Source organism: Lampetra fluviatilis, chromosome 19, assembly GCF_964198595.1.
Source record: "Lampetra fluviatilis chromosome 19, kcLamFluv1.1, whole genome shotgun sequence".
NCBI lineage: Eukaryota > Metazoa > Chordata > Hyperoartia > Petromyzontiformes > Petromyzontidae > Lampetra > Lampetra fluviatilis.
This window is the reverse complement of record NC_136293.1, coordinates 12897081-12924271: the sequence shown is the minus strand read 5'-3', so window position 1 is coordinate 12924271 and position 27191 is coordinate 12897081. Positions and strand designations below refer to the sequence as shown.

The following is a 27191-nucleotide window of genomic DNA, read 5'->3' as shown; positions in this document are numbered from 1 at the left end:
ACTGCGCGCGAGGGAGGCCTTCACTACAGCCCCTCCCCTCGTCCCCCACGCAGCCCCTCCCCTCGTCCCCCACGCAGCCCCTCCCCTCGTCCCCCACGCAGCCCCTTCCCTCGTCCCCCACACAGCCCCTCCCCTCGTCCCCCTCGTCCCCCACGCAGCCCCTCCCCTCGTCCCCCACGCAGCCCCTCCCCTCGTCCCCCACACAGCCCCTCCCCTCGTCCCCCAAACAGCCCCTCCCCTCGTCCCCCACGCAGCCCCTCCCCTCGTCCCCCACGCAGCCCCTCCCCTCGTCCCCCACGCAGCCCCTCCCCTCGTCCCCCACACAGCCCCTCCCCTCGTCCCCCACACAGCCCCTCCCCTCGTCCCCCACACAGCCCCTCCCCTCCACCCCCTCACAGCCCCTCCCCTCCACCCCATCACAGCCCCTCCCCTCCACCCCCTCACAACCCCTCCCCTCCCCCCCGAGTCCCACTGTCACCACCACCATCGTCTCTGCTTCTCGCTTCACCCTCCTCCACCCCTCCACCCCACCACCACCCCTCCACCCCCACCCCTCCACCCCACCACCACCACCCCTCCACCCCACCACCACCACCCCTCCACCCCACCACCACCACCCCTCCACCACCACCCCTCCACCACCACCACCTTCTCATCGCTCTCCACTCCTCTGCTCTCATTCACCCTCCATGCTACTCATCACCCTCCACTGCCCCTCCCGGCATTGCCCACCCACCGTCTTCACTGCTAGCCCTCTTCATCACACTCCTCGTGTCCCCTCATCGACCCGTGGCAGAAACTCTTTGTGAGGTCCGTCGTTCCGAGCTGCCCACCATTCGCTGCTATGCCTCCAGCAAGTGCCTCGTCGATTACCCGAACAGCCTCACAAGTGTCGCCACTCAAGCCATCTATATCCAACAATCGTTCTTTGGCATCCAATTATTTTCCAAACGTGATCACACACGTCGCATAAAACTCGTCGTTTTTTTATACTGATGTTAAAATAGTAAAACATTCTCAGTGCCCTATGCTCAAATGAGCAATGGGTATCAGTCATCTCCACTCAAGGTTCTGAGCCTGCAGTCAAAATACACATTTTGGCAATAGTCCGGGCTAACCAAAGGAATTCCACTAATTTCCCAACAAACACCGTTTTGTAACCTCACAAGGCGGTACTTGCTTTAACTACCTTAGAAAGATGATGGGCCGAATCAACCCTGACCAAAATCTCACATTTGGCAAGCACGCTCCACCGTCAACTATTCCCCACTAAAGATGAATAATGCCGCAGCATCCACGCGCGTTTCCTTGATAAAGGACACCAACAAGGGACTTTAAGAATTAACTGGTAGCTCGAACTGCAGTACATTTATTATGAATCTCTAATGATGACAAACATGCCTGTTATTCACCATGATGCCTTCCACTCCAGCATGTGCACACTAAGGCTAAGAGATTGTATCTGTGGGGAGCGGCCAGCTGCATGCCGTGCGTGTGCATTGGCGAGTGGAAAATAATGTCCAGGAGGACGCTTTGCGTTACAAATGTGGACCAGTCGTGACGCAATCGCCAGTCCCTATTATGTAATACATTTTGACTGCCTTCCCATAATTATAGGCCACAACAGACACCGCTTTGTGGAACGTGAACAGTGGTCATCCTGCAAAGAAGCTGACCCTCTCCATGGGAATGTGGAATTTCCACCACTGGCTCAACGCTGCCAATGGACATGAAAAATAGCGAATAGCTCAGTGAGCTTCACATGGCGAACTAAACAAATACATCAGCAGAGCAGCGGTGCAAACACCCACAATAAAAATTCGCCAAATATGAAAAACAAACGGACACATGTTGCAATCGTGAGCAAGGGGTATGCAGTCTGAGTGGAGCACACGAGCCAACAACATGCAAGATCTCTCCGGCACATCCAATTAGCACGGTTGGCTACGTACGGTGCGAAAGTTCAACAAATATACAACTTGACAATTATGCGTATTATCGTGTATAGTACGTGTACTTGGTCATGCCAGGCCACGCCAGGCCACGGCCTCGTCTGCATAGTTCAGTGTTCTCATACCTCATCCCGTCTGATCAGACCAGCCAATCAGCCATTGATGCGCGCCCTCTCACTGATGATATAATCCCCGTGTCATCCACCAACTCCAAGTCTTGAAAAGACTGAATTACGCAGCACACGGCAGGTTTAGTGTGAACGCGAGGCCGGCACACAAGCAAAAATCAACACCGAGCAATAAAATACACGTGGCCAAATCTTCTACTTATGAAAAATCATCACCAGCATTGATCTATTGCGGAATGAAGGCTCGTTCAAGCCATCGCCATCCCTGCGATGTAACAATCAATCTGGCACCTGCACACCGGCTCATTCCATCGCTCCACCTCAGTGGTGGACATCGCCTTGAGCACGGCTATTTGTTGGCTGCCACTTTGGCATGAAGTCTCCACCACTGGCCATCGTCCATTCTAGCAAAGGGTCTTGTCTGAGGCCACCAATGTACGTGTCTTGTGTCAATAGGTTCTCCAACTTTGGGGTTTCCCTCAGATCCATGTGTTCTTCTTTCTCTCTCTAATTACAAGCATGCACCTATCCGTGCTTCTCGGCACGCGTTTGTTCCATTTTCTTTGTCAATGCCCTTGTTTCTGTGTAAATCAAATGAATACAATATATGCTGCATCTGTGACATTTGGTCCCGTGTGGTTTTTCCCCCTAATGAAGTACTGTACTGTATAAAGGACCTGCGTACATCCGTGTGATGTATGTAAAAAACAGACAATATTTTCTGGCTGCTTTGAAGTTAAAGTATGAAAATACATCAGCCTATTTCTACTGAGCACAAAAGTTTAAGAACATTTTCTGATCCATTCTATGCATATGTTTAGAAACAATCTAGCGTTCAGCAGTTATACATTTTTTCATTATAAAAGTATTCAACCTTGATTTGAAGCTTTCGTGACTGCAGGAATCCATACTCTGTGGTTCTTTCGGTAAAGTCACGGAGGTAGAAAATTAATAGATCACGACGTTTCGATCGCAACACAAGCAATCGTCATCAGGTGGGACAATCACAGCAAGACAAAACCGTTGAGTGTTGGCGAGAAGTCCGCCGTGGCACGAGGTCATACAGACTAATTAGAGATAAGGCAGGATCATGTCAAATTGATTCGGAATTAATTGCAGACTAAATCATGAAGATATCTGTGCTCTGACCCAAACTGTGGGATATGCAAGCTTTGTTGCCAATTCAATTACAGGACATTGTTTTTACATTAAACCCATATGTTAAAGCAGGTAATATGGACTCACTGAAATCCCTTTGCTTGAGGCAACCGTGTATTTCACTATTCATTATCATGTTCAGTTTTCCAAAAGAACTCCATCGTGCCCTCGTCTGCCGATATTAAACCGCTCTCATTGATATTCATAAACAATTCAAGTATGAACAATGAGAGGCACACAGAAATGAAACGCCTCAACCATGGAATGATGACTCAATCATTATTCTATTCAAAAAGGGCGATACAATTGAATTGAAGAAATTGACTTTTTTACATACCATAACCTAATTTTAAAACATCATAATAGGCTAATCATAGACTCGTACCTTTCATACAAAGTTTAATGTGAAAACGATACAAATATAAGTAATACAGTATTAATTAATTTAATCAATATTATTTGCTTTGATTGGTGAGAAACATTAAGCGATGGTTTGCCTGTAATAACCATGCCCACACACACAATACAGAGATGCAAGCAATCTGTTATAATTCACAGAAAACACAAAAGAGGGATACCACAAACATTTTTAATTTTGCCTTTTAGAAGAAGCCAATTAAATTGTGAACTCAGCTGGGCTTGTAATCACGGCGGTGGAGAAGCTGCGCAAATCGAATTGTCACGAACGGACGGACTCTCCGAAGCCCACAAGTAACGGAGTAATGAACCGAGCAGACCCTGGCGATAAACAGCAAAGTCAACCTTCAAGAATTTACTTTTTGGGTCAGATCACCGTGTAATTCAACTATGTGTTGTAAACCCTCCTCCACCCAACACGACCAATTCATTAAGTTGTTGTCGGTTGGAGGAGGCTTAATAACACACATTTTACTTACGCGATCTGACCCAAAAATGGAACAAATTATGAAACTTGATATCGGCCGTGAAAGCCCTCGTGTTAAAGTCGACCTACCCCTGCCTGACGGCCATCCAACAGTTGTTCCAAAGTGCACGCCACACGCCGCAAACACGCCGACGAAATAACAATGTCTGCCGTGCAGCCATAACGGCGGCGGCAGCCGCAGTGATCACACGGAGGTCATTCGGAGGTCACTCGGAGGTCACTCGGAGGCGAGCGTGAGCATGTCGACGGCGCCGCTTGGCCCGCCGCAAACCCCTCCGATGGCGTACAGCTCGCCCGGCGTCTGCAGTGTGCTGCAGGCGGCGCGCGGCGTGGGCATTTTGCCCGCCGGCGCCCAGCATTTTGTGTCGGGGTCCAGCACCTCGGTTGAGGCCAGCGGACAACCTCCGACACCTGCAACCGGTACGAGAAGGTGACGGAGGAGACGAAGCCACCAAACGTCTGGGAGGCTGAACCGGGACACACGGCGAGTGGCGGCCTCCTAGCTCGTCCTGACGTTCACCCAGGCCACTCCTCACGGACCCTGCCCACTCCTCTGCCAACTCCGCTCACTAATGAGGTGGTCTACCCCTCTTTGGGATTGCACGTCCATTGCGCCACGGCAGCTATAACGGTTGCATAATGGCACAGTTTTAGTCCTGTCTACCACAAACCCATCCAACTTGATCCATGCAATTTAACAGAAGGTCTGACGCAGGAATGAGCTGGCCTCAGCCTGCAAAGAAGGCAACTGGCTCTGCCGGATTGTGTTTGAATAACACATGGCAGGCGCAGCCATTTCTTTCAACAAATGAAAAATGAAAAAGTCCGCCCTGTTGTGAATGTGGAGAAGTGGGATCTGCCGATCACAGGAGACACAGATAACATACAGCAAATAACTCCTAATACTTTGCCATTTCCTCTTCAAATGCTGTTCGAAAGAGAGATACATTTCAGTGTTACTCACCGAGACCACCAGCCACCACCACCTTCCCTTCCAAAGTTCCCATCACAAAATCTGCTCGCTGCTCCTTGAGGCTCTGTTCTCTGGTCAGGGCCACCCACTCGCCTACGGGAGGACAAACGTACATACACACACACACAAAAGCCTGTGGCACTTGGCAACACACGGCTCACAGCAGAATTAACCATCAGTGGCGATAATTGCCACAAACATGCACGTTTGCATTTAATGTACATGTCTAACAACTCCCGATAACTGACAGAGCACGTGTAGGCCTTCATCCAGCAGTGGATTGACAGAGGGCTGTAAAAATTCAACAGGCCAATGACAAGACGTTGTTGTTCTACGGGAGACCAGAGCTTTCTGCAGCCAGGCTCTGAGATTGTGGAATTCCCTTCCTTCGTCCATAAGGGAATCTGAGTGAGTTACACTTTTAAATTGCATCTTAAAACTCACCTGTTTTTACAACAGCCTTTTCCATAACTGAAGCTTAACGTAAAGTGTTTTGAGGCCTTGTGCGAACAGCGTGATAGAAAACCGAGTTTGTTTGTATTATTGTTGTTATTAATTTCTCATTCTCCGCGGTGTTGGAGGGGTGCTCTCGCCTGCGACACCAGACAACCCAGCGGCTTCATAGGCCGCACAAATCCTGATGAGGTGCGTAACGTCAAACTTGGCCCAAGGATTGACCGATTAACAAAATGCTGCTGGAAAATACTGGTACGAAAGACCCATTTGGGCAATGAGGCCTCATGGTCAATTAACTTAATTGTTGTGGTGAAAAACCAATCCGTAACGCATTTACTTACGATTATATATAGCTCAGTGGGTTATACCTGGTAAAATAAAAAGTGTATAGAGCTTATGAAGAGCAAATGGCAAAGTCTGATAATTGTGAGGCTGGTGATCCATTTCATGGCATCAGGAGTTCCTTGCTGTATAGCGTCCGTGCCTCCTGTGATCAGCAGATGACACTTCATCACATTCACTACAAGGCAACTCATTCATATTTTACTTGTGAAGGAAATGACCCACCTTGCCATGTGTCAATAAAACGCAATCAAGTGCAGCCAGTTGCCTTCTATGTTGGCTGAGGCCAGCTCCGAAAAAAGGCTAAATAGCTAAGCAGGGGCCTTACCTGATAAAATAAAATAAAAAGTTGATATAGTTTCAACTAAAGCAAGAGCTACTGCTACCGCTGCCCGCACCCTACCCGCGACGGCGACTCACTGTGCCGCACGTCGAACGCGTGCACGGCGCTGGTGAAGGTGGGGTGCGCGTGGCGGGCACGCGCCGGCGGCGGCACGACTCCCCCTGCGGTGACGATGAGCCGCCCGGTGGCGCCGTGGTTCTGGAAGACGTGCGACGAGGGGAGCTCGGGCAGGCTCGTCCACGACCTCGTCTCCAGGTCGAGGCATTCCAGCGACGTGACCGCCCGCTTGTCCTGCCGGCCACCTGGAGACACGCGCGCGTCGAGCGTGTGGAGCGGGCTGCCGCTGTCACCGGAGGTCAAAGGTCACGGCCGAGCGGTGGCGCTTTTGGCGCTTCTCGCAGCGGTTCGTGATCGTTCGAGCGACGCGGCCGCCCCGTTACAACCGCAAAGACGTCCCGTCAGGACGATTCGCTGCAAAACGATTTGAAAAAGGGCGGACGTCTTATTTGTTCCTCATTGTCGCAACGTCCGTGCGATTGCGGCGCGTATAAATATTCTTCGCAACGGGAGGTGTTGAGCCGCCGCGGCGATAACCACCACGCCTCGGCTCAGCAGCGGCACAATGTGCATTGTGCGGAGTTGCTGCGTGTGGCTTTCGCCTCTTAATTATAGCGGCGGGTAATCTCTCCCGGTGGGGGGGGGGGGGGTGACTCAGCCACAGATGCACATCACCTCCCGCCTCCACCATTTCCTCTCCTCCGGCACGGATCAGGGCTGATCCTCAACCTCCGAGTCAGAGGGGCGGGAGGTGAGGGGGGGGGCAGGGGGAAAGGCGTCGAGTCCCTTGCACATGCAGCGGATTGTGCGTCAACAGTTCGCTGGAGGGTGCTCCCGGCCTGACAAACGGTGCAGCCGAGCCCTGCGACGGGGCAGCAGCGTCCTTGCTCTTTGTGATCCCTCGATATACCCGCCGGACGGTGCAGCGGTCAGCACACTGGACCTGCAACCTGGAGGTGGCCGGTCCGATGCCATCATCTCCTGGTGCCTCTTGTTCACCCGCCATCTTGGTGGGGTAAAGAGTACGGCTGCTCTCACCTCTTCCAAGACGTCTGGCCAGAGGGGCTCTCTGGAGCTCCTGCTAGTGGAGGTTCTTCAAATAGCAGTAGCATAAGCAAGCAATTGCAGGGCTGCACCTTTACTTTGTACTCACGGATATCTGATTTCTGTAGTTTTACTGTTACATTTACCTGTTCCAATAAAATCCAAAACGATGGCTGCCTATGTCAACATATAGTGTCTCGTAGGAGTCAACGTTGCTTGAATCAATGCGAGCGGCTCTCACCGGCAGTTCGGCATCGTGACAAGCAAGAGCCCGACTCTGCTGATGAGACGCCCGACGTCGAAACGGGTCCAGATGTTGCTCATCGCGAGGCCTGGGGCAGCGCGCGGGTACCCACCGATGACGTAGATCTTGCCGTCGATGAGGAAGGCCCCTGCGGCGTAGCGGGGCGTGGGCATGGGTGGCATGGCCGCCCAGCGATCCTGCGCCTCCACGTACTCAAGCACGCTGCTGTGGCAGCTGGAGTTGGGCCCCATGCCCCCGATCACGAACACCTTCCCTTCTGCGCGCCATCAGACACGCGCGCACATCTCGAATTTCGACGCACGCAGCCGAGGTGGCATGGGTGGCGGCCCCAGGGGTCAGGGACACCGAGACAGCACCGCTCCGAGATGCTCGAACGTGGGTGTCCACCGTGCCGTCATCCTAATTCGGGTTTTCTCAAGTGCAGCGAGCGGATGGACTCAGCCCGGTCACCGATGGCTGTGCAGAGAACCCAGCAAATTAAATGTGGCCTTGCGCTAAGTTTGGTTGTTGTTGTTTTTTCCCTGTATTGTTTTGGTGCTATACATTTCCACGTGGTAAGCCACTTGGTTGGGCTATGATTTGTGGCCAGGTCGCTTCTCAAAAAGAAGCTCATAGCTCAGTCGGCTTCACCTGGTAAAAGAAAAAATTGTAGTATCGTTTTATTTGTAATGTTTTTTTGTGATTTAACTTTTCCGATACTTTGCGCTCCTATCATGTGTTTGTAATGTTTGTTTTTGTAACGTTCTGACCCGCCCCAACTGGAAAAAGAGCTTTAGAGCTCATCGGATTCCTCCAGTATAAATACATATCTTGATTCTGATTCTTGTCATTGGCTAAATTCCAGCTGTGAGAATGCAACATGTCAGTTCTGAGTGCCACATGAAGAACATTCCTCACAGTCAACACGTGGGAGAGTGAGAGTGCACTCCCGGCAGTAAGACAAAGTAACGCCACTGGGAGGGATTTCAGATGAAGTCCTGTGACAGCTCGTCCCACGGGTGGTTGTCTAACACCCGGGATGAGCCTGCTGCTCTGTGAGTTGTGAATGGCGACGTTGCTGCGAGGATGACCGGAGGTGTCGTGATGATGGTTTAGCCTCCTTGGCCACGGTCTTATCGACGAATGTCGATAATTCATTATGGTTGTTGTGGTCCTGGCTGAGCGATCCCTAGTGGCAACTCAATGTCAACGAGAGGTGACGGGAAACCCGGGTCAAGGCGGCCACAGACGAGGTCATTGGTGCCAATCGTCAGGGCAAGGCGTTACAGACAAAGAGCAAGGCAAATGAAGCACAACACCTCGCTGATCTCATCAAGGAACATGAAGCACCACCACGCAAACTCCGGGCATCCTCGAAGCAGCGGCTTTTGGCTAACCATCTAAGAAAGGCGGCCACTGCATCGCGCGCTCTCAGATGCGCTTCTGCGGGCCGTCTGGAATGCTCTTCCTCATGATATTAGGAATTCAGTTGGAGATATGCACTTTTAAATCATCTAGATTGCAAATTAATTTCGTTAGAACAGCTTTTTGTGTTTAGTTTATCCTTCCTCCACACCTTCGATTAGCACAGTTGGCCACGTACGGTGTGAAAGTAGTTCAACAAATGTATGTTGAACTTCTTTCGCACCGTACGTAGCCAACCGTGCTAATCATACGTACAAGGGCTTGGTGATATGGGCTGAGCAGAACAGCTGTTGAACGTGAGCGGGCTTGAGCAGCCCAACCACACAGACACCAGCTCACTCACCGTGCGTCACCACAGTGGCCACCCCCATGCTCGGCTCCGGCAGGGGCTGCGCGCTCCTCCATCGCCCCTCGTCCTCCGCGAACACCACCACCTCCTTGAGCGGCCTCTGCCGGGGGTCCACCCCACCCAGCACCATCAGCAGCCGGGGCCGTCCTCCCTGCGCCCGCGGGGTCACGACCGAGGCGCCTGCCCGAGGCGCCGGCAGCGGCGGCAGAGGGAGCCAGCGGCCGGCCCCGGGGTCCCACTTCTCGGCCACGGCGAGCGGCGTCCCGCGGCCGTCGCAGCCGCCTAGGGCGCAGATCGAGCCGGCGGCGGGGAGGAGCTGTCCCACGGCGCAGTAGACCCGCGGCGTGGGCATGGGCGGCAGCGACTTCCAGCGCAGGGCGCAGCAGCGTGGCTCTTGTGGCGATGCCTCGGCCATGACCTCGCTGGTGGTGGCGGTGGTGGTGGAGTGAGCGTGGTTTGGGTTGTTGATGATGGTCGTGGTGGTGCGTGTCGTGGTGATGGTGGCGGCGTAGCAGGAGGCGTAGTGGTAGTAATAGTAGTAGTGGTGGTGGGAGTAGGAGTTGCGGTAGCAGTAGTAGAAGTGGTTGGTGGTGGTTGTAGTGTGGTGGTGGCTGTAGTGTGGTGATGGTAGTAGTGGTGGTGATTGTGGTAGTAGTGGTGGTGATTGTAGTAGTAGTGGTGGTGGTGGCGCTGATTGTTAGTCGTAGTATTTGGAAGCGCTGCACCTTCCTCGTGCTCGCCTCTTCCTGGATTGCGCAACGGCAACGTGGGACGGATGATGATGATGGTGGTAGTAGTGGTGGTGGTAGTAGTAGTGGTGCTGGTGGTGGTGATGATGGTGGTAATAGTGGTGGTGATGGTGGTGTTGATGATGGTGGTGGTGGTAATAGTGGTGGTGGTGATGATGGTGGTAATAGTGGTGGTGGTAATAGTGGTGGTGGTAGTAATAGTGGTGGTGGTGGTGGTAGTAATAGTGGTGGTGGTAGTAGTTGTGGTGGTGGTGACCCCTACCGACGCGGCCTCTCCACCTGTTTGTCGTGAATACACGTCGTGTTTGCCGCTGTGCAATGGGTGTTAATTATTGCGCCATTGCTGTGAATGATTGATGTTCGTATTGTCACTGTTTTAAGTGCGTGTGCTCTAGTTTTAGTTTGCTTTTAAAACTGACTTCGCTGTCAATTCACCCACTTGCCTTGATATTTGGGTGCGTGGATTGCGTTAACGTTTGCATTCGTTCACTGTTTTCATTCTATTCGCGCGTTTCTTTCAATCACCTTTCATATGCACTGTTTGCAATAGTTCCCGTCACTGCGATTTGGCCATTTACAATGCCACTAATGAATTCATTAAACATTTTTTTTTACTGGGTAAATCTCGTTCGCCACGGTGTGCATCCATTAACACAACTTATTGGTTGTTATTTTTTGTTCACGAATGTTCATTGTGACGTTATACTCTTCGGAATGTTTAATTACGCTGGCCGCTGGCGAGGTGAAATTCCATTCGTTATAAAATCGTAAAGAAAGTCCCGTTTATAGCCAAGCAAGTCGGGTTGGGTGAACAAACGTTATGCAACCACGAACGACTGAACGCGTGGATACTAAAACAGCAGCAGCGACTATTTAACGAAACCTCAATCTCTGTGCCACGCGTGGACACACACACACAAAGTCCACGTGACAAACGAGCCCCCCCCCCCCCGCGGCAATGAGCTCAGTGTCACCACTGCAGTGAGAACACAGCCACGCGTGCAACACACCCGGTTTGGAGTCACGCAGTGATTCATCACGCTGCTGTGTGCATCCTTACCGCTATACACACGCAGCATGGTGATGTCGTTCGACATACAAGGCTACAGGAGTTAGAATTGCACGTTTTTGTTTGTGTCATAATTCACCTTGTGGTGTCTTATTATTCTCGTGTTGTTGCTCTTTGTGATTAACTCCGATTTGTTTGCAGACTGCACCCACTATTTTTAATGCTGTACTTTACTGTATATATAAACTAAACTTGAAACTTCTCGTCCGGTGAGTTGCTCATCATGTGCGGGGAGTGTTCAATTTTGTTGAAACACATACAGGACGTGGTTTCCCTCGGCTCGGTGCCTTTGTAATGAACTGAAAGGGAAGGAGAGGCTATGCAGGAGTCAGTGTTGTCAAGGCCGTTGAAATAAAAGGGAAATCGGTGTATTTCGTTTCCTTTCTGAAAGTGACGTGGATTACCAAGCAAGGTCCATCCAATACAAGGCCGTAGCCATGGGGGTCTGGGGGTCCCCCCCCCCATAAAAAAATCTAAATTTGAAAATGAATTTGCTGCCTAAAATATTTAAAAAATTCACTAGCACATGGGATAGACTTGTTTTACAATAATGTCTAATAGTGTATTGTATTACATTGCTCAGTTTTTTCTTTTTTACCTTTTCTTGTTTCATTGTATGTAATGGCAGAGATTAGGGATTAATAAAGTACAACCATAACCACAATCATATAAACATAAATCTATTTTATAGCAATATATTCAGGGGTACATTTTGAGCATATTTGAATATTGGGGGGGGGGGTGTCGCCCCCCCCCCCAATGTATTACATTATAATTACGGCCTTGATCCATAATACGTTGAGGGCGTCACTTGCCAGCAGGCTGCTTGCCCAGAACTCTTTCTGTGCGGCGTCTTGAGACGCGGGTCACGGTTGGAGGTTCTGTGAATTCACTTTGCTGTTGATGTTCGCCTCGCTCTCACCACACCACAGCGGTCAACCCACACGGTTCACCACGTATTCCTGGACATTGAGTTTGCAGGTCCATACGGCGTACAGCCGTTTCAATACGGGCACAAACATATTTTGGTCTGTGTGTTTGTGTTTCTCCCTCGTCATGGGACTTTGGAGGATGAACGTTGAAATGTACAAGGTTTGAATTGGTCTGTAATAAGTTAGGCACTGATAAATGGGTTGGCAACTCTGCCACACGCGGACCTGTACCATACCATCGCTGTCACATCTGCGCGCTTGTAAAGTGCTTTTTAAAAGCAAATGCATTTAGGCGCCAAAAATAAATGCACTCTTCTATTCCATGCGAGTAAACTAATACGTCAATTCGCGTCTCGTGCACGTGCTCAACAGCCAATAACCAAGACGACAAATCGCCGGAAGGCACCCGACCTTTTGACAGCTATCCGAGGTAAGCAAAGCTGAGCACGCGTAGTGCGTGGATGGGTGAGCGACCAACCGCACCCCCAGGTTAACTGAAGCAGATGCACGGCTGTGCACAGCGGTGGTCAGCAGAGGGCAGTCCAGCAGGGCCCACGTCGCAGTGCTGCACGCGAGCGCTTCCCACGTCTTGTACTCACCTCCTCACCACACCCGCACCCACCAGCGTGGGTCAGCGGTCAAATGACGGCCACAAGTCACGCGGCGTGGGGAGGGCCTCGGCTAGCAGTGGACACCAGGAGGGGAGCAGGCTGGGTGCAGGAGCCATCGTTGTTGTTGTTTGACTTGCATCCCACTGGGATTTTTGCACAGCGTTGGTGTACGGTGCTTTTTTTCTGGAAGACTTTGCAATTTTTTCCTGGATTTTTGGGTTTGCGCATAGTCACTTTAAGATGTTTTCTTGTTTTTTGTTTGTTGCGGTTGCACCCGATTCAAGATCCGAATGGCTCACAGGGCTTTACCAAATAAATTAAACTGAAACTGAAACCAGCCGGGTGGCGGCAGTGGGAGACATCATAGGTTGCACATTTGAGTAAGCGGACTTTAATTCGTGGGTTAAACTCAACCCTGCACACGTCCGGGGCTAATGTAAGGAAAGCCACGTTGTAGCCACAGCACCAGCGGTTGTTCTGAGACAAGCCTTGCACCCGCCAAAGGAATGGGGAATTTCCACCACTGGTTTAGGGTTGCCAACAGATTGAGTGGGATGTGACAGAGTTGTCACGTTTCACAGTTAGCAGACTGTACCAGACCACAAAAGATGAAAAGCGTCTGCCATAAACGTCGATCGTCTGTTTTTGAGTCGACATAGGGGACACGTTGCTGTTCAGCCCGAACTTTCTACAAATGTTAAGCAACTGGGCAGTCTTCAGGGCGACTCGAGCACGCACTGCCCACGATGCTCTCTGCTTTGCGGGCGCCACGGCGCGATTGTGAGATCATCCGCGCCAGCGCTGTTGCGGCACCAGGACAATTGACGAAATTGTCCAAACCGCAGGTGCGAGTCGTCCACGCTGACAAATTGTGCAGACCCCCTCCCTCCCTCGCTCGCTCGAGGCCACTGAGTGTGCCCATCCCTCCTTGCCTGCAAGTGTCAGTATTTGTGAAGTTCGGCCCACCGAGTGCCTGCGCTGCCCGCACCCCGGAGGGCACACGCCAGCGTCTACAAGGGCCAAAATGCCCCCCCCCCCTTTGATCTCCGTGGGTGTCACGGTCGGCCCGGCACACGAAACGCTCGCCCCGCCAAGTGTCGTGGAATGCTGAACTCCGGCCAACAGCCAAAGGCAACGTGCATATGAATATACAGGGCGCTTCAAAACAATATTAACACTTCAGAGAATTTGCAACGACCACCTGGAGAGGATTCCAGGCACATGCTGACAATGATGGGGAACAAGTTGAGACTCTATTTGAAGCTATTAACATTACATTTGTTATCATGTTACAGTGTAGCAGTATCCATTCTTTTTCCATGAATAGCGAACGTCCCATGTAAGTGTTAACATTTGTTTGAAGCACCCTTACTTGGGAGGTCGTCCCTTTGAAGTGTGGAGGCAAACTGGAAGGGTTCATAGTTACTGTGGGGGGCACCCCCCCCCCACAACACCACCACACTCTCCCAATCTCTCCTCGTCTTCCCACGTGTTGCCCACTGCTCTGGCATCTTGCCCGGGCGATTATTCACCATGCCGACTACCGATGCCCAATGTTGGTTCATGACCGACTGCCGGAGATTAATGGCCCCACGTTAATATATAATACCCATGCAATTACAGCGAAAACAAGAGACATTCGCTTAGAAGACCTGCCAAAACATTCCATCACTGTCGTTATTTTCATTGATGAACATAAGATAGCCTCAAGCAACCACAAAACTATAAATTATCTGTGGACAGACCTGCACGAGGACTTAAACCATGCCCGTTCCCCATGCCCCACTAAAACCATTCACTACAAAACGCCGCTGTACTTCAAAAGACCAATATCACAACCCTTGCCTACACAAATCCTTCACTACTAAACCCTCTACACAATTCCCGCACTATGATTGCACGTTCTCCCTACCGCTGTATAATAAAATAAATCACATTTAAACTGTAAATTCTCATTTGTATTCACTATACGGTGTTAAGATTTAGACGTTCACACAGCATGCAACTGGAAGCTCGTTTCTTTTTCGCTTTGGTGTTACTCTTCCTAAAAGGACGCGAGACACCGAATTGTTGAAAATTTTATATTTGAATTCAGCACCCTTCAAAACCGCCAAATGTAAACTTTCGCAGGCCGAGTTTTAAAAACAAAAAGCTCAAATATTTGCACTCTTTAATTGAGTGGCCCAAAAAACCAGAAATGTAGCTCAACGGATTTGTTTAACGTGACAGTACATATTGATTCACTGGCCTTCAAAACCTCCAGACAAACTCTTGTAGGCTTAACATCAACCATGACACAGCATTAACATGTTCTCCCAGCAATCTTGGGTGGGAATGTACAAATCAAGTTTGAATGTCCGTGTGCTTGTCAAACTTCTTCCGCACCGTACACAGCCAACAGTGCTACTCGGCGGTGCAGGGGAAGGACAATAACCTAAACACAAACACATGGGCCCAAACACCCCCCCCCCCAGATGATAAGCACGGACGTGACGATATTTGTGCCACATTTCAGCTCTCTCGCCCTTCTAAAGACACAATTAGACTTGACGTCAGCCACGCGCGACTGTTGTGCATGGAAGCCAGCTCAGGTGAGCTGTCACAGGTGCGCGAGGCTCGGTGTCGTGCAGCGTCAAGCGACTCTCCTGCCACATTGCTCCTGCCACATTGCTCCTGCCACATTGCTCCTGCCACATTGCTCCTGCCAGCGTTACAAGCACAACAGCACAGCAGCATCAGCCATGACCACGCAGTCACTTGACGGACCAACGTGGATGTAGCGAGTCTCGTGTGGAATGGTCGCAGTGTACACAAATGTGTACACTAGGGGGCAGCAAAGGCACGGAGAACGTCAAGGGGGCAGCAACACGATGGGTTGCCGATGGGTTGCACATTGTTTATTTGTTGACAATAATCTCCCAACAGCATTTCCCTGCAGTGTTCAAAACAAGTTCACAATGCCGCTGCCTTTGTCCACCCGTTTCGCTTTTGGATTCTCCAAATGTCCGACAGCACTAAATCATTTACTTAAAAAAAAAACCCACGCTCTCTGCACAAGGTCATTGTTGTTGAAACAAAGCAACGATGATTTTATTGGTAAATATTTTATTTTTGTTTTTTTTTAAGAGCAGACACGTAGGGTACGGAAGGAGAGCACATACACATCTCGGGAAACAGATGTTCACCTGTCATGGTAAAGACACGACATCCTGTGTTACCTGGTGAGCTACAATTGCTTATTTATTTGGGGGGGGGGGGGTAGAAAGCCAGACAACAGCAACCAAATAAACGCCGCCAGTTAATGTTATGAATCTAGATTGCTGTGTCTCGTTACAAAATGATCACGCTCGGGAACCAGATTACAAACAAATGCAGTGAAACAGGAAACAAGAAAGGATTTTTTTCTCTCATCAGCCATCATCGATGTTGGTGTGGGCAGTAAAACAGCAACCCGATTTTCAGAAGTCGTGACATCAGCGGTGCCTGGTGGTCATTGCAGTTATTCATTTGTATTCAATAAACTAAGGAATTCATTTCCATCGAGTCGATGTCTGCTCTCGCACAAGTGTGCCCTTGTAAGCGCTTATTTATGAGATTACCAGCTCATTACAATATTGAGAAACGCAAGCGTGTTTGTACATGGATGGAGTTTTAAATAAAATCGAACCCGAACCGTTGACAGCGAAGGTCACAACCGTGCGGCTTGAGCCGGAGGAGGGGGGCAAGCAGCAGCACCAGCAGCAGCACCAGCAGCTGCCTGACAGCAGTGCCATGGGGACGGGTCCAATTTAGGGAAGACAGCCTTTGTCCGCTCAGGTTTATTTTTGTTTAAAGCATCACTCGCCCACATGCGTCCAGGTGAAAACCGCAAGTCACCAGCCCCCTTTGACTTAAGCACGCCTGGCGTAAGTTATAAATAAGATCCACGGACCGCCAGTATGAAAAGTGATGCACGAAGCCAACGGCTCCACCTCCACAGACTCGACTCGCACACACCGCTGGATGCCACAGGGTGCCGTTTAGGTTTTTAATTTGCGCACTTCCATTTACCCACACGCCCCCGCAAGTTATCCAACCCCCAGCATCCTTAGTCCTTCACATCCAACCTCACAGATGGTCGGCGAACCCACGCGCCGGTGGAAACGATGACACGCGGTTGCTTCTGAGAACCCAGAGGGGTTTTAGTTTTAATGCCCTAAGCACCCACATTGTATGGGACTCTCCACTCCCCCTGGGGCATTTGTGATGAAAAGTCTCAACACTCGGCTCACACTTTTAAAGCAAACCGTAAAACACGTACATAATAACGTTAACAATGAAAACAAAAACAATATTTTGACTTTATCATCCCAGATAACAAATCTGCCTCAAGGCAGCTTATGCCAGCAGCTACCCTCAAGGCAGAACTGCAAAGAGGAAAGCTGCGCGTAGTTGTGGTGTGTACGTGTGTGCGTGTACACGTGTGCGTGTGCTTTGTAGACCACGTGCAGGGAAAAACAAAAAGCCAGAGAACACGTTGACATGAAAAGGCTTCAACTACAGGCACTGCCAATAAAAGCTGAGCATCCTTCAATCTGTATTTTAAAGTCTTCGTCTTCTTCTTTAATCTTTTCTTTTAAAATGAACAATACTGAATGGAACTTGGTCACAGTCTTGCGACATTAAAGCGCATTAGCATTTTTCATTATTATAATAAAACAAGAATTCTCTTGCTTTAATTTATTTGTTTAAACAGAAATTGGAATACAGTACTGTACAATCAATGGATAACATCCCCCCGCCAAAAAAAAACACTTGGCCCTGTGTCTTCTCAAAATAACACACGTCTAAAATACATACAAACTGTACAATTATTATTATTTAAGTGTAACAGGTCTGGTCAATTACACTTTTTTACGCCATAGACACACACACACCCGCAACTCAATTGCCCAACGGTTATGGGAGACACAGAAATGTAATGCTTTCCGCTGCAAAAAGTTGTCTCACTTTTGGTTTATCCGATACACAGAAAATAGAGTCGAGGCTTGCAATGTCTTGATAAAAAAAAACGTAATTCTGTTGATCATACGTCGTCAGCCGGGAAGGGAGGAACGCCGATCTTAGTGCGAGTAAAGAACGCCATCTTCTCCCTGAGAATGACAAAAATGAGATGGGGTCAGGGGTCAACACCCGGATCGATGGGGTCGGAGAGCGTACTCGGCTATTCCGCGTCCTCTCTACGCACGACTTGCACGAGCAGCGCCGTGCGGACGTGGAAGGATAATACACAGCACAGGGACAGCTACAAAGGCCTGTAAATAAAATGGTATTTGTATCATAAAAACACCTTTTACAAGTCTACGCGCATCAATTTAAATCATGTGCTACACACGACAATGTAACTGATAAAAGCGAGCATTTTAATTTCACAACAGCATGGAACACGAGTGACAAGGCAAAACAAATAGGTAAATGCACGTCTCAGGACTTGTTATTTTTGATAGCGATACACACATCGCAAACAATGCTGACGCGGCTTGCACTAACTATTCTCTACCCGCGCTCTCTCTCTTCTGTATCCACGTGCTTATCTCATCCTTGCTATTTCTAAAGTTTATATCGCAACTGCATCCCTGAGGATGTCTTTGGGAAGCCGGGGCCTTAATGTAGTTTTTTCCTGGCAGAAGAAGTCATAAGTAAATATAGGAAATAAATAATACACGCCCAATCGTGCTTTACAACGCTTTTCAGGGCACTCCTAATGGACTGGATATTTATTTTTTGCCTGGCACTATAGATGACCTATCAGACATTAAACATTGAGAGAAATTGCGTGAGAAACAAAAGTCATTGTTTTTGTGGGGGCATTTGGAATGGCTCCGTGCCCAAGTTGAGTGGGGAATCGACTTCCTCACAGGGGCCAGTTCAGTGAATTGGGAGAGGGCACCGGAGAGGGCACGGAGTTTGTTTCTCGGTGATAAACGAACACAGGGTGGGGGTTGGTGGGGGGTTGGTGGCTGGGTTGGTGGCTGGGTGGGTGGGTTGGTGGCTGGGTGGGTGGGTTGGTGGCTGGGTTGGTGGGTTGGTGGCTGGGTGGGTGGGTTGGTGGCTGGGTGGGTGGGTTGGTGGCTGGGTGGGTGGGTTGGTGGCTGGGTGGGTGGGTTGGTGGCTGGGTTGGTGGCTGGGTGGGTGGCTGGGTTGGTGGGTTGGTGGCTGGGTGGGTGGGTGGGTTGGTGGCTGGGTGGGTGGGTTGGTGGCTGGATGGGTGGGTTGGTGGCTGGGTGGGTGGGTGGGTTGGTGGCTGGGTGGGTGGGTGGGTTGGTGGCTGGGTGGGTGGGTTGGTGGCTGGGTGGGTGGGTGGGTTGGTGGCTGGGTGGGTGGGTTGGTGGCTGGGTGGGTGGGTTGGTGGCTGGGTGGGTGGGTTGGTGGCTGGGTTGGTGGGTTGGTGGCTGGGTGGGTTGGTGGCTGGGTGGGTGGGTTGGTGGCTGGGTGGGTGGGTTGGTGGCTGGGTGGGTGGGTTGGTGGCTGGGTTGGTGGCTGGGTGGGTGGCTGGGTTGGTGGGTTGGTGGCTGGGTGGGTGGGTTGGTGGCTGGGTGGGTGGGTTGGTGGCTGGGTGGGTGGGTTGGTGGCTGGGTGGGTGGGTGGGTTGGTGGCTGGGTGGGTGGGTTGGTGGCTGGGTGGGTGGGTTGGTGGCTGGGTTGGTGGGTTGGTGGCTGGGTGGGTGGGTTGGTGGCTGGGTGGGTGGGTTGGTGGCTGGGTTGGTGGGTTGGTGGCTGGGTGGGTGGGTTGGTGGCTGGGTGGGTGGGTTGGTGGCTGGGTGGGTGGGTTGGTGGCTGGGTGGGTGGGTTGGTGGCTGGGTGGGTGGGTTGGTGGCTGGGTTGGTGGCTGGGTGGGTGGGTGGCTGGGTGGGTGAGTGGGTTGGTGGCTGGGTTGGTGGGTTGGTGGCTGGGTGGGTGGGTGGCTGGGTGGGTGAGTGGGTTGGTGGCTGGGTGGGTGGCCGGCACCACGCCAGGCTGCCCCAACGCGGTCCCCCAAAAAGGGCTCGCCGAATTCCTGGCCTGACTGCTGGTTCCTCGCTGGAAATGAAATTGGAACTAAAGAGTGCAACAAGTGCAATTGGTTGTTTCTGTCACAAATAATTAGGTATTTTACGGAGTCAATAATTATTAAAATATTTTTTTTACTGATGGCTAAACTAACTATTAAAATAAAAATTACTGATATGTCTACACCTATTCTGAACTTAACCACAATCAGCAACTGCACATCAGACAGCGGGGAGCAATTAATGTCAGATAAAAAAAACTGCAAGTTGGGTTATTATTTTCAAAACCGAGCAAGCAAGCGGTGTGGAGGCAGAGTGCACTGTGTGGTCGGTCAGCAAGACAACACAATTCGCATTGGGGTGAGTAACACAAGGACTTCAACATCAGGTAGAATACGTTAAGGGACTGAAGAAGAGCACTGACCACAGGAGGCACTGGCTGTCACGGCAGAGAGAGGCAACAGAGCAACAATGAGAGAAAGGCAGCACTGGTCATCTCGCCAAGAGCAGTTGTAGTCGTGTGCGCATGAAGAGCCAGTTCGTGCCGCTCCCTGGCACACAACATCCGGCACCGGCTCTGCTTACCGGAAGGATTGGACTTGGGGGGGAACCTTCGTGCTCTGCCCGCGGAGCCTGAACACCTCCTTGGAGGCCTTCTTGAGCATCTTCTCCGCTCGCCTCTCTTGCCTCTGTTCTGCCGAGGTCTGCTCAGCCTCCACACGCGAGGGACACACGCGACGAGCACACACCCGTGTTAACATGCCCACACACACGACGTGCACACACACGACGTGCACACACACACACACAACCCCTGTGTTAACATGCCGGGGTGTATGTAAAGCTCGCTCGGCGCCCGCCACGAACCGTGAAAACGTATCGAGGACGAGGCACAGCAGCGTCTTCAATTCAAACCGTGTTAATTAATTAATTGGCCGGATAAGGTGACTCCACTACATCGTTCCGTGTTAAACACCCGATCGATGAAGAAGGCCGGAAGTCAAAGGTGAGAGAGAATGTATGGGGGGGAGGGGGGAGGGGTCCACCAGGCGGCACCTGCTTTTCGGCCTCTCGCAGGAGGTTGCGGAAGCGTTCGTCGTCGGTGACCCAGGCGGGCAGCTGCGTGCGGCCGTGCGCCTTGGCCTCCTCGAGGCGGTGCTTGAGCTCGCGAAGGCCTCGCAGCTCGTCGCCCAGGCGGCTCTCCCGCGCGCGCGACGCCTGCAGGTCCAGCTCCAGGTCGAGCGACGTCCGCCCGGGCCCCTCCACCCGCGGCACCATCAGCACCGACTGTCGGACCCAGACCCCGCCACGCGACACACACCCAATGACGGCAAGGCAAACTTGCGGCAATCGTTCGAGTCGACGATTCATGTCGTCTTGTCGGCAAACTGCGTCCGTGACACGGAGGAGCTCGTAACCACGAGCGGTAACGTGTAGCCACGAGTGGTAACGTGTAGCCACGAGTGGTAACGTGTAACCACGAGTGGTAACGTGTAACCACGAGTGGTAACGTGTAACCACGAGCGGTAACGTGTAACCACGAGCGGTAACGTGTAACCACGAGCGGTAACGTGTAACCACGAGCGGTAACGTGTAGCCACGAGCGGTAACGTGTAGCCACGAGTGGTAACGTGTAACCACGAGTGGTAACGTGTAACCACGAGTGGTAACGTGTAACCACGAGTGGTGACGTGTAACCACGAGTGGTGACGTGTAACCACGAGTGGTAACGTGTAACCACGAGTGGTAACGTGTAGCCACGAGCGGTAACGTGTAACCACGAGCGGTAACGTGTAACCACGAGCGGTAACGTGTAACCACGAGTGGTAACGTGTAGCCACGAGTGGTAACGTGTAGCCACGAGTGGTAACGTGTAGCCACGAGTGGTAACGTGTAGCCACGAGCGGGCCGCCCCCCGTAGGAGCTGTGTCGGCCTGAGGAGGTGGACGTGCTCACGTGATTGTGGACTCTCTCGTCCGCTACTTATGGGCCCCGATGATGACTCATGTCAAAAAACTTTGGGGATAATTATAATTACGCGTTAATTATGTTGATGACCGAGTACATTTTTCAGATTTTTTTTTTACTTGCCGTTGCATTCCATTTTCTGCACTGAGATTTGTTGAATTTTAAATCGCACCCAGGTCTCCTTTGCGAAAGACTTTCCACAAAATGGTTCTCATTTTATCCACACGAAACCAGCGATGAGGTTGGCCCATGACTGGTATTTCAATTGACAACCTTCGGGCCACCTGGCTTATGCTCACCGCATATATGAATGGCTCACTCTTCCATGTAAAGGAACACGGTGTGGGAAAGAAATTGAGGCCGCACGAGGCGGCTCAAGTCAGGAACGTGGAAGTGTCTCACCGCACGGCGTTTGGCTCCCACTTATTTCCAGCCGGAAATGGGAAAATATACAATGAAGGGTATCGGGAGGACGTCATTCTTTTGAAAGGTGGGTTCATTTTCTTTCAGGAAACAACCAGCTGATAACGGGCATCGGCCGCTCCTGCAGATTTAACCCCTTAATCGACACATTTCTTGTTAATCCACAAGTTGTATGCTTCAAGCACTGGGAAAGACACCCGGGGAATTTATAGCTCGTCAGTTGCGCGGTGGAAACAGGAGGCTAACACCTCCCCCGTCCGGTTACGAGGATGCGGGGATTTAAAGTGAGTGGCGTTAATTGTCCCAGCTGGGGGTCCCGGGAGCCGACCATGCTCACCCGCTTGACGCGAAGGCTCCTCCGCTCGACCGCATTCCTCACGAACGGCGTCCTCTTGGGCATTGCCGAGCTGTCGCTGTCGCTGCGGTTTAACTGCACGGGGGGGAAAAATACCGGCAATTAAAAAAAAAAATCACTCGCAAAACAATAACGAGGTCGGTGATGATAACGACACTCGTGCCATTTACACTACAGTGAATGTTGGGCCACTGCTCCCGACACATTTGTGGTTCCGAGTCAGTGGTGTAGATCCTCGCACATTCTGATGCTGCCAGTCCGTCCGCACGCAAATCACAGCCGAGGGCTCATCCGGCAGTGCAGCCTTGTCAATCGGTGCACACTTTACCAACCCCGCCCCCAGAGAGTCAATCTTGATGGTAATGAAATATTTTTGGCAGAGTTGACCATGGCCAGGATTTAAAACGCATGACTGCATGAATGGGAGCCCTGTTGCACCATTCCTATCAACCGAGTTGTAACCAGGTGGAATGCAAACCTCACCTGCTAATAGTAGTTTGCATAGAACGTAATTATTTTCATCATCAGCCATAATCAATACACTGCTGGATGAAGGTCATTGGAGGTTAGTAGCACACCGGTTGTGCCCGAACTCGGCACTCCCTTCTCGCGACACGGTGACCGCGCGCGCCGCCGTACGTGGGGGAGGGGGGGTCACTCACCCGGCACACGTACTGGTTGCGGGCGCCGGGCGAGAACGTCTGGGAGCGCACGATGGTGCTGCCCCGCACGAAGGGGCTGGCGTGCGCCACTCCACAGCTGCCGCGTTGCTCCTTGGGCCGCACGCTCGGCGCCTCGGGCAGAGGCCCCTCTGTGTTGGTCTCCTTGTCCACCTGGGCGCGCACGCAAAGACGGAGGAGGGTCCCACGCACACCACGAGGCCGTTAGCAAATTGTCGGAGGGAAAGTAGCGATGAAGGCAGCAACACGCGCCCAAGCTGCTGCTGCTGCTTGGTCCTGGGATTGCGATTCCGTTGTTGTAAAGCAAAATGATTCCGAATTTAATTGTGGAATCGTGGAGGAGTCTGGTCACGCGGAGGCCAGCACGTGCATTCAGGCAAAATGGTAGGGCCCATGGAGACTGGCCAGCCTTGTTGAATGGCCATTAAAATGATTGGGGATTCTATTGGGTCATTCCGAGGCTCGGCAATGATTCCCTTCATCAATGGCAAGTCCTGCATCTCCATTCAAAGACGAGTTATTATTTGGGTTGAGTCATCCAGTACGACCCTTGCAGACGGGTTAAACACTACACGGCTAGGGCAAGGTGTGCGAGAGCAAGCAGCTTGCAGGCACCTGACGGGAGAGACAAGGCACAAGCTTGCCGGGGTCAGTGCTCAAACAAGGAACTGAAATAGGTAACTCCATCTCATTCACTTACTAATGCTGTTCTCAACGAATCTTCAACAACTTTTATGGGCCTCGGCGAAGCAGCTAATCAATATTGAAATGTATGTGGTCACGGTTTTCTCCTAAAATCCGGTTCAACTGCAGATAAGTTGATGTCAAATAAGGTAGGATAATGCGCAAGCTCACGAATTCAGGCACCGAAGTCTCACTCCACAATAGCGCAGCTCATCGCGATGTGCGCACACGGCATCGTGCAGTCACCTTGTTGTTCTCATCCACAGCCCCCTGCGTCTCCTCCAAGGGCATCCCGTCCAGCTCCTCCTCGTGCGCCGTGAGGCCCCCTCCTCTTCCTCGCTCCTCCAATCTCACCGGCTCCTCCTTGTCGTCTTCCTGCCCCTCCTCCTCCTCCTCTTCCTCCTCGTCTTCCTCCTCCTCCTCTTCATCGTCTTCCTCCAGCTCCTCTTCTAATTCCCGCACGCTGCCCATGATCCCCTCTGCTCCGGAGAATGGAGAGTTTTCTCGAGAAGGGCAGCACCTGCATGCACCCCGGATCGTCGCGCGCATTTCCACCGTCACCAACCGTGACCACGCCGCAGCCTACGGGAGTAAATAATTCCTCAACAAATAAAAAAACACCTACAGGGTAGCATTCAAACTCCAAAGTAGCGTAACAAAGCTTTCATTTGACAAAAGCGACAAACTCCCATTGATCGAAAACGCTCACAGCCACAGCAACCACAACCGACTGGCAGCGGGGGCCCTGTCCTCGCGTGTGCGCCGCGTCATACCAGCCCTCGGCGTTGATCTCCACCCGGGGGTCGTCGCCCTTCCCGGCGAGCTGCTTCTCGACGGCCTCCAGATGTGCCGTCGTGCGCTCCAGCAGCGCCGAGACGGCGTCGTGCTGCGGAGGCAGAGAAACGCGCCGCGGTGGCGAGGAGATGTTATCTCCCCCGCCCGATACGCAGGAGGTCGTGCGTCCGATCCCAGATCCCGACCTTGACGATGCCTGTGGTTATATATTTGGAGTTTGCGTGTTCTCTCTCTCTCTCTCTCCACATGTGGTCGCGTGGATTGTTCTCCGGGTTCCCCCCGGTTTTGCTCTCCACATTTAGAAAATCAACATCACGCGTTCAGATTATTTGGCTGCTACTATGAATTCCCCCGTGCGGTGATGATGATGCAAGCCACTTGGACGAGCTGCCATGCGTGGCCAAGGTCGCCTCCGAATAAAAGGACAAAGCGCTTGGTGGGCTTCACCCGGTGAAATAGAAACCACGCGCAAGGTGCTGACGCGCACACGGCAGGGGGCGCTAGCGCCCACGGGGCGACCGCCCGGCACCGCCGCTCCGAGCGGGGGCCAGGACTACCACGGCCGCGCGACGCCGAGCACTTGATACAGTCCCCCAAAAAGACACTTTAATCCAGAACCGCAAGCTTCAAGTATTATAATGCACATTGTGCAGTTGAGTGCACCGCCATTGGCACGGTTGGCTACGTAGGGTGCGTAAGAAGTTCAACATACACACAAACATTACTTCCTCAGTCTCTCTGGCCTCTTCTTCCCTCTGCTATGCAAAAGGGGCCCATTGCCCAAAACGTCGCCTCATGTGTATATCTCTCTCTCGTTAGGGCCAACGGCGTTGTCAACAAGTGCGCCGAGTGTTTGTCGTTTAAGCCACGGTCCCCTACCGTGTCCTGAGCGTTGTCGAGGGGGGAGGGCCCCATCGGGCGTCCAGCGAAGTGCCTCTCGGATGCCTGCAGGTCCTGCAGGTCCTGCAGGCTCAGGAGGTTGTACCAGCATCCAGGAGACGACAGAACGCTCTGGTGGGCCAAGCTGATCTGAGCCATACCCTGCAGTACGCAATACACGTGCAAAAACGAGCACTCATTAAGGAGGGCAGTGCACACAAGGGGCCAATGCACGCAGCAGACTCGTGCAGCACACAACGACGTCCCCCCGAGTTGGCATGCGGATGGATGGCTTGCTGTTAAAATGGCTGATAGTGAACTCCTGCTGCGGCCAGTACTGCACATAACAAGATAGGACAACGAGCAACAACATTTCTAATTAAACGAGATATTAAACGCAGCTTTTCAGGCAATGTTTGCTTTTACAATGGGCATACTCGGATGAATATAGGTCTTTTGCACAATTAGCTTCACAGATATTTTTACAAATTGTTTCGGGCTACGATAAGAAAAAGAGGCCAACTGACGATTTAGACGACTGCAAGACGGGTATTGCTGGATCACGCAGAAATGGAACCTGAGAGAGACAGCCTGATAGACATCCAAGAGGCACATAGCTAGAGCAGGACAGCAAGTAGGTTTTGGACTTCACTGAAATGTGGGTTTTCTCTACACACTCGGAGCAGTTTCTCTGAAAAAAAAAAAAATGCCCTAACATCCCAAACACCACCTTTTGTTTAAAACTAGTCTTGACACTCAATGAGGTTTTCCTGGGTAAACTTAGCATTGCAATGATTATTGTTTACATCATCATCGATTTAATGATGCTAGGTGAGGCCTCGTTGAGACTCAGCATTATTGTAAAGTGACTTCTGTGTCACACATACAGTGTTGGATGATAATAATGTGATCGCAATTCTCCAATCCAGACGAAACATTCACAGCAAATCAGCAAGCCATGAATAGCTGAAAATCAGTTGTTTATTTTCTAGTCAGATAGAGTTGAGCTGCGGTATATGATGCATATTTGGCTTTGGGAAAAAAAACCCGCTGGCTAATCTTAGATCTCGGCAGCCAAGCAGGATTTTAAGGCTGGAAAGTGCTTGGATGGGCAACCACCACCGTGCATAAAAGAGGGACTTGTGGGCTTTACTGCGGCGATCCGTTGTCTGCAGAGAGTAATGCAGCAAACTCCGTTGTTGTGCTGCACTCCGCTCCAACGTCTATGCTCACCACTTAACAGTGACCAGCGCGGTGAAGCATTGTCCAATACCCATCACGGAACACGCGCACAACATGTGGGGAGGGCCTCATCCAGCAGTGGGCGGACGTAAGCGCTGCATGTACGCGGGGTGATCCTGTATCTACAGGATGCGTGGACACGCGGGGAGTGGGGGGGGTTGTGCGTGATCGCCGCCCGAAATGAACTTTTGTCGTCCACCGAAGTAGCCGCCAAGCAAACTTGTCAAGCACCTCGCCCCAGGACGGTGCACATACAAAAAAAAAGCCCACTGGATTCTCCTGCATGTGATAAGCCATGAGAGGCCCGCAGATCCGAGGGCAGCAAGCACGGCTCGGAGAGAAGCTGCCAGAAGCGACGGGGTTAAACATTTCAGATGCGGAAATACCTTCACTGTCACGTCT

The 27191-nt window shown here is 51.6% G+C and overlaps 2 protein-coding genes across 4 annotated transcripts in view; both read right to left on the bottom strand.

Annotated features, from left to right (window-relative positions):
• Positions 1-3625: 3625 nt before the first annotated feature.
• LOC144937511 (kelch domain-containing protein 8B-like) lies at positions 3626-10038 on the bottom strand. 2 transcript variants are annotated; one of them, XM_078864754.1, is made up of 5 exons: positions 9370-10038; positions 7714-7878; positions 6334-6558; positions 5107-5208; positions 3626-4553 (listed from the first exon to the last, which is right to left on the bottom strand). In XM_078864754.1, exons 1-5 carry the CDS (start codon positions 9788-9790, stop codon positions 4360-4362), a joined length of 1107 nt encoding a protein of 368 aa, XP_078720880.1. In that variant the 5' UTR covers positions 9791-10038; the 3' UTR covers positions 3626-4359. The 2 variants fall into 2 exon arrangements, with proteins under 2 accessions (XP_078720880.1, XP_078720881.1); XM_078864755.1 differs by lacking the exon at positions 7714-7878.
• A 5944-nt stretch (positions 10039-15982) lies between these two features.
• The window catches only part of LOC144937693 (protein WWC2-like), a 106194-nt gene continuing 94985 nt past the window's right edge, over positions 15983-27191 (bottom strand). For both annotated transcript variants that reach the window (XM_078865112.1, XM_078865113.1), the window contains 8 exons: positions 25548-25709; positions 24647-24759; positions 24120-24393; positions 23172-23342; positions 22492-22584; positions 20820-21050; positions 20349-20476; positions 15983-17868 (listed from right to left, as the gene is read on the bottom strand). In XM_078865112.1, coding sequence (XP_078721238.1) covers positions 17802-17868; positions 20349-20476; positions 20820-21050; positions 22492-22584; positions 23172-23342; positions 24120-24393; positions 24647-24759; positions 25548-25709 — 1239 coding nt within the window. In that variant the 3' untranslated portion in view covers positions 15983-17801. The remainder of the gene's footprint in view (positions 17869-20348; positions 20477-20819; positions 21051-22491; positions 22585-23171; positions 23343-24119; positions 24394-24646; positions 24760-25547; positions 25710-27191) is intronic.

What these genes read in the sequence shown, in the direction of transcription:
- LOC144937511 (XM_078864754.1), bottom strand. Translation starts at nt 9,790, where the DNA reads ATGGCCGAGGCATCGCCACAAGAGCCACGCTGCTGCGCCCTGCGCTGG. An exon ending in CGCGTTCGACGTGCGGCACA is followed by an intron (nt 5,209 to 6,333) that starts GTGAGTCGCCGT and finishes GTCCTCCCGTAG; the next exon opens with GCGAGTGGGTGGCCCTGACC. An exon ending in GGTGGTGGCTGGTGGTCTCG is followed by an intron (nt 4,554 to 5,106) that starts GTGAGTAACACT and finishes TACCGGTTGCAG; the next exon opens with GTGTCGGAGGTTGTCCGCTG.